This window comes from Zingiber officinale, chromosome 4B (genome assembly GCF_018446385.1).
Source record: "Zingiber officinale cultivar Zhangliang chromosome 4B, Zo_v1.1, whole genome shotgun sequence".
NCBI lineage: Eukaryota > Viridiplantae > Streptophyta > Magnoliopsida > Zingiberales > Zingiberaceae > Zingiber > Zingiber officinale.
In genome coordinates this window covers 113,423,880-113,435,684 of record NC_055993.1, presented here as the reverse complement: position 1 = coordinate 113,435,684, position 11,805 = coordinate 113,423,880, and the positions used below count along the sequence as shown (strand labels likewise).

General features: G+C 38.7%; 1 protein-coding gene across 1 annotated transcript; it reads left to right on the top strand.

The window, feature by feature from the left end:
- Window positions 1-9,410: 9,410 nt before the first annotated feature.
- Window positions 9,411-11,459, top strand: LOC121978543 (pectinesterase-like). Its single transcript, XM_042530873.1, has 3 exons — window positions 9,411-10,414; window positions 10,490-10,650; window positions 10,765-11,459. Exons 1-3 carry the CDS (start codon window positions 9,411-9,413, stop codon window positions 11,457-11,459), a joined length of 1,860 nt encoding a protein of 619 aa, XP_042386807.1.
- The last annotated feature ends 346 nt before the right edge of the window (window positions 11,460-11,805 follow it).

The window sequence follows — 11,805 nt, the reverse complement described above, 5'->3', positions numbered from 1 at the left end:
TAGTGAGTGAAGCTAGGTGATGAAAGTCCTAGTAAGTGAAGCCGGGCCCTAGCGAGTGAAGCTAGGTGGAGGAAGTCCTGGTGAGTGAAGTTGAGCCCTAGCGAGTGAAGCTAGGAGGAGAAATATCTGGTGAGTGAAGTCAGGCAATGGAAGTCCTAGTGAGTGAAGCTAGACAACCCTAGGGGGAGATAACCCTAGGTTATACGTGAATTCTATTAACACTGTTTTACCTTACCATTTTATCTATTGTTCTAACTTAGTGTTACAAGGAAGTTCAGCTAGGTTGATGGGTTGATCGGATAGCTGACATGAAGTCCAGACAGGTCGATAGGTTAACCGGATGTCTGACAGATAAGTTAAGGTAAGTCACTGGAAGGGAATGACTTGGTGAGGACATGTTCCCCGTTCGAGGGAACAGTAGGCGCCGATCCAACTTAGAACCATTTCGGTAATCTAAGTTGAGATCATAACTAGATTCTAGTCTCGGGAAAATAAAATCTAATTACTACCCTTTTTACTATAATTGTGCTCACGCTTTGTTTTGTAGAGTAGTATAATTTGTATTTGCTTCGAACTAACATTTTCTTGTAGAAAATTGATGTGCTGGAAAATGGTGGTTCGAGCGCCCGGAAGGGATCTGGGCGCCCGGAGCTGGTCCAAGTGCCCAGAGTATAAAAACTTATCTCGTCGCCACGTGGAGTGCGCTTATTGGCTGGGCCAACGTCTTGGTCCAGGCGCCCAGAAGGGATCCGGGTGTCCGAAGCACTCCTATAAATGGAGTCTTCCTCCAAAGCTACGAAAAATAACTTCTTCTACGACTGCTCTGTTGCGCTCTGCTCCTGCGACGCTGCGAGACTCCTCCGACAACCTGCGATTCAACTTCTTTTTCTGTATTGTTGGTATTGTTTTAATTATTCTTGTATTTAAGTTTGTAATATCTTACGAATTATTAGTGATTGTCCAACGAAAGGACTCGATGAGTGTGGGCCTTGGAGTAGGAGTCGATGAAGGCTCCAAACTAAGTAAAATTTGTTTGTGTTAGCGTTGTGCCTTTTATTTTTCCACTGCATACTCGATTTAATAACAATTTGTTTAACAATCGCTATTCACCCCCCCTCTAGCGAACTCTACGATCCAATAATAATCATGTCATCAACATATAATGATAAAAGAATACGACCTGCACTCATACATCTGACAAACAATGTTGAACCATGATTACTAGGATGAAAATCAAACGAAATAATCACTGTAGAGAACTTCTCAAACCAAGTACAAGGTGCTTGTTTGAGACCATAAAGCTCTTTATAAAGCATGCAAACTTCACTAGGTTGGTGTGAAATACTAGGAGGAGGTGTCATATAAACTTCTTCATGAAGATCACCATTTAGAAATGTATTCTTAACATCCATCTGAGATATTCTCCATCGACAAACAGAAGCAACAACAATCAGAGTACGATCGGTCATAATTTTTACAACAGCAACAAATGTTTCCTCATAATCCATGTCATATTCCTGAGAATAACATTTAGCAATAAGACGAGCTTTGTATCGTTCGATAGATCCATCAGATTTAGTTTTGATCTTATATATCCAACGAGAACCAATGGTATATTTTTCTGGTGACAATGGAACCAAATCTCATGTATGACTCTACTGCAAAGTGGTTAGTTCCTCAACTATAACACTCTGCCAAAGTGGCTTACAAACAACTTCTCTATAAGATACATACTCTGAAAGACAATGAATAGATACAACAAATGAAGTAAAAGAATGAGAATAACAAGTGTAAGCAAAATCTAGTAGTTTAGTAGACTTACGAACACGAATGGATAGACAATGGTGGAGAGAATGATCATCTGCAATCTCAGGAGATGATTGGATGGTGGTAGAAGGAGGAGTAAGTGGAGCGGATATCTCAGAAATCAAAGTACCAAATTCAGTTGAGCTACCAGTAGGAGCTGTAGGTGAAGCTTCCTTAGTGTCGGTATTGAAAGGATTAATGAAAAGTATATCTGACTTTGTCATATTATGCGAACTAGCAGGAATAGAAAAGAATGGAATATATTCAAGAAACACAACATAACAAGAGACATACAATTTTTGACTAACAGGATCAAAGCAACGATATCTTTTTTGACTAACATCATAACCCAGAAAGACACAAAGAGCAGACTGAGAGGCTAATTTATTACGTTCGACATGTGGACGAAAGACAAAACAAGTACAACCAAAAACACACAAAGAGGAGTAGAGAGGAGCATGCCCATACAATTTCAAAGGGTAACAAGCCTGAATTGTGTGAGGTTAGAATTCTATTAATTACATGAGCAGCAGTAAGGATTGCTTCCCCCCAAAAGGTACTAGGAACACTAGCAGACAATAAAAATGAACGGGTTGTTTCAACAAGATATTTATGATTTCGTTTAGCCACATCATTCTATTCAGGAGTATCTGTACATGAGATTTGATGAATAGTACCATCAAAAGCAAATAACTGTAAAACTAAAAACTACAAACGAGACGCTGAAACATGACCTAAATGGGAATGCCACAAATAAAAATCAGAAGATGAACGACTCAAATGAAAAGATGATAAATCCACACTTGAAGCTACAACTTCTGGTACTTTGAGTTAATCTAAAACATAGAGTCCTCCTTGCCTATGACCGATCCCAATCAACCTCTGAGATCGTGGGTCTTGAACATAATAATTGGATGAAGAAAAAGATACAGGCATCCAGACTCACATAATTAATTAACAGAAATAAGATTTAGAGTAAGACTCAGAATATAATAAATATTAGTTAGAGATAAAGAAGATGTAACAATTAAACCAACACCTGTTAATGGCATAGGTGTACCATCAACAATCACAATAGATATAGATGAACTGGGAGAAAAAGAAATAAAAAATGACAAATTGGATGACATATGATGGGAGGCACCAGAGTCAAAAATCCATAAGGATGAAGATATATATGAAATACCAGACGATGACAAACCTATATGAGAGGAAGCTAGCATGGTAGAGGGTTGTGAAGCAAGGAACTGTTGAAACTGCTCAAACATATATGAATCAGATTTCCATGAAGCATCTGCACGACCAGGCATGATGATAGAATAAATAATTCTCAGAATAATAAAACTGTAAGGATCCACATTTGTATGATCCGCAAAAATTGATGTCAGTGCCGAAATCAGTAGAAAAGGACGTCTGTGTTGAAATTGACAATATAGGGCGTCAACATCGAAATCGACAGAAAAGAATGTCAGCGCCAAAATTGCCAGCACAGGATGTCTGTGCCGAAATCAACAGAAAATAATGTTGGCACCAAAATCGGTAGAAAAGAATGTCGACACCGAAATATGTGGACAAGGCATCGACGTCGAAATCGATAGAAGCAGGACAAAAAATAGATGGCGGCTTTGAAATCAGCAGCAGCAATAGGACACAGCAGCATCAACAAGAAGTAATAACATGGGGCGGTAGAAAAAAAATTAGGTAGAGAAGGAAAACCTGGCTCTGATATCATGTAGAAATTAAGAGAAGAAAAAACTAACCATATTATTGAATCCAAAATTGATTGAGAAATAAAGAGTACAAGGTCTTTATATAGTTAATTATAAAAAAAAATCTAAACCCTAAATTGAAAAGGTAAAAGACTATATCTAAACCCAAAATTGAAAAGGTAAATGTCTAAATTGCTCTCAAGACTATAAACAAATAATTCTAATAGATTATATAATATAAACTATATAATATAACAAGATTGATTTCAATTTTTAATAGGACGATTTCTTAGCGGATTTGACATATTGAACAGGATGTATATTGTAATAATTATAATTCATACATGTTACAATACATACTTAATTCAATATTATTTATGTTATAGTAGTTACAAACTATAACTTATATAACTACGATAGTAATATTTGTAATAGTTATAATACTACAACTAATCTTGTTCATATAATTGACTGACTAATTCAAAATTTAATAGATGTAATATGAGATAATAATATTAAACAGTGATTTAATGTCTTTCAAGACAGTTGTATTATTTGAGAGAGAGAGATATATATAGTAGGATGGGATATTTTTTTAATAAAAATAAATAAAAAAAGAACACGCTCATTTATAAAAATAAGGGTGTTCTTTTGACTTTTACCTATGGAGGGCAATATCAAAAAAAAAAAAAAATAGTATGCGATTTGATAAGTACCAATCTTCAAATGTGTTCATCGGTAAAATGATTAAAAAAAAATGAAATTATTAAAGTAAAATATGATATCGTTTATTGTAAATGGTCTATTATCATCAGTCCAATAATAAAATATAAATAAATAAATCATAAAAAATATTTTATCCTATCATTAATGACTCTTTACATGCAAAAAATAGGCACCCGAAATATTTTATCTCAAAATTAATTTTTAGATTTATTAGAGTAAATAATCTATGCAAGTACGACAGTGTCAATCCATGGGAAAAATAAAATAAATAAAATGGTATGTGGTTTGATAAATACCAACCCTCAAATCTCAAATGTGTTCATCGGTAAAATGGTAAAAATAAAATAAAATCATAAAAAAAAATGATGTATGGTTTGATAAATACCAATCCTCAGCTGTTCATTGGTAAAATAAAATAATGATGCTGCTGTAGGCTTAACTAGTATGGATTTGAATGAATCCAATACGAAAGATCTTGTCAACCTGATTTCCGTAAGATTCATATTTGTCTTTGTCACCGTATGCTCGTCCTTTTTACACTATCTCAAATTAACCAACACCTTTGTCAGCTTTTCTCACTTATTTTTTTTTTCCATTAAAAAAAAAATTAATGAAATTTCAGTTCAAAATGGGAAAAAAATAAAAAAAAAAAGAAATAAATTCTATAATTAATTAACACTTGATACCCTATGCATCAGCATTTGTGTTTTCTTCCCCTAATTTATAAATAAAGATTTAATTTTGTAATTAGATATTTATTAATATTATTTTTAAACCCAAAAAAAACATGATAGTGAAGTACGATGATGCAGAGAAATAACATTAGAGAATAAAGACGTATTTGAATCATAATTATCCATTTACCTACTTTGTATTAGGCGTGGGACAGATTATTACTGTCTTCGATCAAATTACCTCTGTTAGAAAAAAGAGAAAATTATATTTTTAGTCTTGTAATTTACATTTTTTTTCAATTTTAATTTTATTATGTGTCAATTTACATTTTTAATCCTTTAACTTGTAATATTTTTCAATTTCAGTCTTTTTTTTTTTCTAAAATTGAAATTTTTCAACAGAAAATGATGAGTTGTAAATTAAATTTGAGGATTTTGATTTTTTATGACCTATGTGTTTTTTATATTCCAACCATAAATTAGACATTTTTCGTTGAAAAATTTTAATTTTGGAAAAAAAATGATTGAAATTAAAAAATATTATAAGTTACAGGACTAAGAACTTAAATTAACTCATAACATGATTAAAATTATAAAAGTTATAAATTATAATACTGAAAATGTAATTTTCTCTTAAAAAAAATATTAATAAAATATATAAAACGTTTTGTCCGTTCGCTCTGGACTTAAATGTACCCGCGAGTGAGCAGATCGCCTCCTCGTGCTTTTTAACCGCTTGCCACTCTGCCTCCGGCGCCAGAAACAACAAAACATGCCGCGGGCCGGCCGCAGCCACCGCGACAATCTGCTACGGCAGGTCATGCTGTTCCGCCTGCTGCCTCGGAGGAGGAAGATGGCGGTGGTACGTCTGGGCGGGCGGCGTGGGTGGCAGTGGCGCGGGCGGCGGCTCCTGACGGGACTCCTGCGGCGGACCAGGCTCCGGTGGCTGGCGGTCAAATACCGCGAGGCACTGAAGCGCCTAGCGGAATTTCCATCGCTGCTGGTGAGGGAACTTCCGGCGGGTGGCATCGCGCCAGTGGAGGCCGCCCAGAGCTCCCGGCTCCTGATGGAGTCCTACTTCGCCGTCCCCTTCTTGCCGGCGGTCGCCATCCATTACTAGCTAGATCTTGTTAATCAGTCGCTAGCTTTTGTCGACTTCGCCGTCGATTGTCGTGCATCGTGTTGCTTTCTCTCTCCGGCGGTAGAATCGCGCGCCACGCCTGTCATTAATCTGTAATTAACTTCCATGGTTTACGCCATTAATTAATTAATTAATTAATTAATTAATTAATTAATTAAACAAGATGCTGGAAAATGAAAGTTGATGTTATCTGACCATGCCTAATCAGAAATCAATGATTAATTTTTACTGTTGCGTCTCCTTGAATTACGTGGATCGTAGTCACACGTAATCAGGAATAAATCCAGTATCGATCGTACATTTCGATCGAACTCGCATGGGAAAGAATATCAACTTTTGAGAAAACTTCTCCAATTGGTGTACACATCGGTTTGATAAAAAAGTTTTATAGATAAATTATGGTTCCTAACGGATGACGACCGTCATTGTCCTTTAAATTTATAAAATGTAATGTAGATTTGGATAAGCATTGAATGCTCATTATTTAGGGAGTCCGTCCCACCAAGTCTTCTCCCATGACATGGCTTAATTTACAAGGAGTGATAAATTTTATATGGATCACTTTCTTGTCTTCAAAAGAATAGTCTAGGTAACACGCCCAACAAAGGTCTATGCAACCCTTTCAAAGAGTCTTATAACCCACAATCATTAAAGCATATTCTTACTAGATAAGTAGTAACGTCAAGTCCAGAACCAATTGCACTCACCTAAACTATGTCAAATGGTCCTGTTTTGTTTACTCTTTTATTGTTTTGGATTATCCTTTGGTGATGAATACAACGGTACTTTTTTTCCAAACCCTCAAGAACTGGCATTGAAAATCTCCCCGAAACCTTTCTTTTATAGCTTTCAAGTTGAGTCAAAATTTTATTTGGCAGTCAATTGATTTTACTTATAGTCGATTGCCCTATCAAATCTGACCGTTTAAACTTACAAAATGATTCTTTCTTGACCTGTTTGACCACTATCATTTAACTGATAACAAATAGTCGAATAGAAAGTTAATTTGCGATTGACATCAGTCGACTAATATCAAACATCGATTGACTAGTGTTATCAGTCGAATTGAACAATCGATTTTGAAGCTTGTGTACACTGCGACAATGTCCATCAGTCAATTTGATTAAACTCATTAGTCGATGGGTATTGTAACAACAATATAGCAAAACACTGTTCATAATTATGTGGTAGTACTGTAGTAATATTACAGTAGTATTGTAGTAATCATATTTTTTGAGATTTTAAGATTTTTACATCCATTAGTTGATTGATACACCATATTAATTGACTAATACTCCTGTTTCAATTTTACTAAAACTAAATTCTCTTCTCAACCTACCAAGACTTCTTTTACTTGACATCAACTTTAACCTACCAAGATTTCACGTTGTCTAGCATCCAGTCAATCTAACCTGTCGGGACTTCACGCCTCATGTCAATTCCTTATTGGACTTCCAACTGCCAGGTGTGCAGTCAACCGTGATCTATATGGGCTTCCCTATTGCTAACTACATGTTGGACTTCCAATAACCAAATGTCTGATTAACCTTGACTCACTTGGATTTTCTGTCTTATGTCAACTTTATGTTAAACTTCTGATTGCCAAATGTCTAATCAACTGTGACTCACTTGAACTTCTCATATCTTATAAAATATTCGATCAATCTTAGTGTACTTGACTTTTCGCTTAACCAACTTAAAATATTGATTAACTGTCAAATACTCAGTTAACGTTGTTATACTTGACATATAATTAATAATTGATCAAATATTAAAATCTCAATTCAAAATTAGTCAACCTGGACCCGGTCCGGTCGGTTCCATTCTTAATTAAATATTACCTAAGTAATCAAACTTTTTTGATAGCACGTGAAGACCCTTTTCATTGAATCAATTCGATAAGTACTGATTGGTTTTTAGCAAAAACACAAAGACTAACCACTTTTCTAAAAGCAATGGTTTCGACAAAAAAAATTGTCTTTCGTAGCACAATTACTATGTAATATAGTCCTTTTCATCGCATATAGCAACATGCTTCAAGACTCATATTAGTATTTGTTCTAATAGGGGGCAAGTTTATGTTCATTCAAAACAATCATGACTCATGGTAAGAATATCAACTTGAGAAAATGTCTCAAATTAGTTTACACTATTGAGGGCTTATCGGGGAATCATTCTAGCAATGCTCCTCCGCTTAAGGTATGAAACAAGCCGAGTTTAGGGTGGTCAAGATTATTTGATAAGGTAATCGAGTCAAATCGAGCCGAGTTTAAATGAACTGAGCCTTTGAAATGATTATTTGAACTTGACTTGGTTTTTTTTAATGAGTTTGAACTTATCTAAAGTTTGACTTGAGCTTAGTTCGTTTAGATATTATCAAACTTTCAATTCAAATTTGTCTTGAGCTTGGTTTGAGCTTGGTTCATTTAGATGTTATCGAGCTCTTAATTCAAGCTCATTTGATTATTTGAAACTTTTACTTGTTTAATTGATTATTGAGTTTTATAATTCAAACTTAATTGTTTATTTTTTTTATTTATTTAGCATAATGATAAGAGTTTTATTACTGAACATAGTTTGTGAACAATGTTCACAAATATTATTCATGAATGTTGTTCACGAACATTAACGAACCGAACATATATGTGTTTAAACTTGTTTGTTTAATTTAATAAGTTGTTAAAACTTGTTTATTTAATTGATCTGATGTATATTGAACGAATATAAATAAATTCTTATCAAGTTGAACATTAAATTTATTCATGAGCGTTTAGTTTATTTACCGCCCTAAAGGTATCATGTGTATTAGAGAAAAAAAATAAAACTGTAAAAATATAGAAGGAAAATTAGAAGGGCTGGGGTTTCATATCATTGACCGAATCAATCATTTGATCATATCATAAAATTAATATATTATTCTCAAAATCATTAGAATCACAAGATTTACGATGTAGATTTGCATGCTATTAATTTGGCGCGAGAGGAGGAAGAATGGAGGAAGGACATTCGTTGACCAAGGCAAAGAGATGGAACGTGGAAAGTCAACGCCTTGGCGCCCCCTCAAACCTCTCCCTACCTTCCTTTCTCGAGCCATGGCCGCGACATATACTCTTTTTCCCTCGGCCTCCTCCTCCTCCTCTCCATCACCGCTTACCTAAACTTCTGCACCTTCTCCCCTCCGCCTTCCCTCCCTCGCAAAGTGGCGGAGGAAGAGGCTGAGGCAGAAGCAGAACCAGAGGAAGGCGAAGGCCAGCAAACAGCTCAAGGAGAGGAGAAAAATAAAATTTAAAAAAAAAAGGCAAAAATTTTGATTCAACGGTTTGATCCCACACAGCCACCGCCGCCGGAGCTACAATGTCGGCCTTCCAAGACTTCAGCTACCTATCCGAGCGCCGCCGCGCCGAGCGAGCGCAGCGCCGCAAACGCATGATGATTGCTGCCGGTTCCGTCTCTGTGATCCTCGTCGTCGCTGTTTGCGCGGCAGCTGCCGTTGTCTATAACTCCAAGTCCACCACCTCCACCGCCACCACCACTGCCAATTCCGCTTCTCCTTCCTCCTCCTCCTCTTCCTCCCATAAATCCTCCTCCTCTTCCTCGTCCTCCTCCTCCTCCAACTCCACCAAGGGGTTTCAAGTTTCCAACGCCGTTCAAGTCCTCTGCTCGCCGACTGACAACCACACTGTCTGCGAATCCACCCTGAAAGACGTAGTGAACTCTACGTCTACACCTAAAGACCTGGTCCGTGCCGCCGTAGCCGTCATTGTCGACGAGGTCGGCAAGGCATTCGCGCACTCCGACGCGATCGGGACGGCAGACCCGGCAGTAAAGAGCGCTGTAGAGGTCTGCCAAAAGCTACATAAGTACGAGGTGGCTGAGCTCAACAACACACTGAATACCATCGACGCGCACCACCTGAACCAACTCCCGGAGCAGGTGCACGAGCTCAAGAACTGGCTTAGCGCAGCCGCCACTTACCAAGAGACCTGCATCGATGGCTTCCCTGACGGAGAGCAAAAGGACAAGATGAAGGTCGCGATGACCACCGCCAAGCAGCTCACCAGCAACGCTTTGGCCATCGTCGGCAGCTTGTCCTCGTTCCTTTCTCTAATCAAAATCAGCGGCGGGAGCGGCGGCCGACGTCTCCTCGCCAAGGACCAACCACTGATTGCAGATCACTCAAAGGCAATCGGGGAGGATGGTTTTCCCAATTGGCTTCGCGACGGTGACGACAGGCGGTTTCTCATCGGCCGCGCAGCCAAGCAGTTGACCCCTAACGTGACGGTGGCTAAGGACGGTAGCGGAGACTTTAAGAGCATCTCTGAGGCGCTTGCTAAAATACCAAGCTCCTACAATGACCGGTAGCTTCATCTCATCACTATCTCTCTCTCCCTACTAATTAGAGATCCGTAATGTGTTCTTGGAAATCAATGAAGGTATGTGATCTACGTGAAGGAAGGCGTGTACGAGGAGCAGGTGGTGGTGGACATGAACATGATCAACGTCACCATGTACGGTGATGGCTCAAGGAAGAGCATCATCACCGGAAGCAAGAACTTCGTCGACGGCACCAAGACTTTTGAAACCGCCACTTTTGGTAAGCGCCCGATCAGAAATAGAGCTCGAGTTTTTGGTTAAAAGAATTAGAGCTCGAGATTTTGGTTAAAAGATTAATGATGAATTGACTTATGGTGGTGGGACTATAATTAAGCGGCGATTGGGGACGGATTCATTGCGATAGCGATCGGATTTCAGAACACAGCGGGGGCAGCGAAGCACCAGGCGGTGGCGCTCCGGGTTCAGTCGGACCGCGCCATCTTCCTCAACTGCCGCATGGAGGCGTACCAGGACACGCTCTATGCTCACACCCACCGTCAGTTCTACCGCGGCTGCCTCATCCTCGGCACCGTCGACTTCATCTTCGGCAACGCCGCCGCCATCTTCCAAAATTGCATCTTCAGCGTGCGCCGCCCCCTCGACAACCAACAGAACATCGTGCTGGCGCAGGGGCGCACCGGCAGCCACGAGGCCACGGGTTTCGTGGTCCACAACACCCGGTTCACCGCCGAGCCTGACCTCATGGAGACGGCCGGCAAGATCCCCAGCTACATCGGCCGCCCCTGGAAGGAGTTCTCCCATACCGTGGTCATGGAGTCTGACATCGGAGACTTCATCAGCCCCGACGGGTACATGCCGTGGGAAGGCGACTTCGCCCTCAAGACACTTTCCTACACGGAGTACGGGAACAAGGGAGCAGGTGCCGACACCTCGAAGCGCGTCAAATGGTCGGGCTTCAAGGTGATCGGTCGGAACGACGCAATGGCCTTCACCCCAACGACCTTCATACAGGGAGATGATTGGATCCCCAAAACCGGCACGCCGGTGCGCTTAGGCCTCTTTGATTGATCAGCTGCTATGTCATCTGCGGATGTCCATGCCGGCCAACGAAATCGATTGTCTGCATATGTATATGTATATATATATTATATATATATATATATACAAATTCATTGTGTGTGAGAAGTTTTTTTTTTTGTTGTTGCTTTTTTGTTTGTTTGTTTTTGTTTTTTTTTTGTTTTTTTTTTTTGAAGAGAATTGATGGAGGGGTGATTGATTCTTGATGCAGGGAGATATGCAAGAAAAAAAAAATAAAATAAAAGGTTTCAAATTGTCTAGTATATTATACACTTATTTTAAGGTGTCTGTTTATCTTCTTATCCAGCGGCAAAAATCTGAAGGTATCCTTTATTAT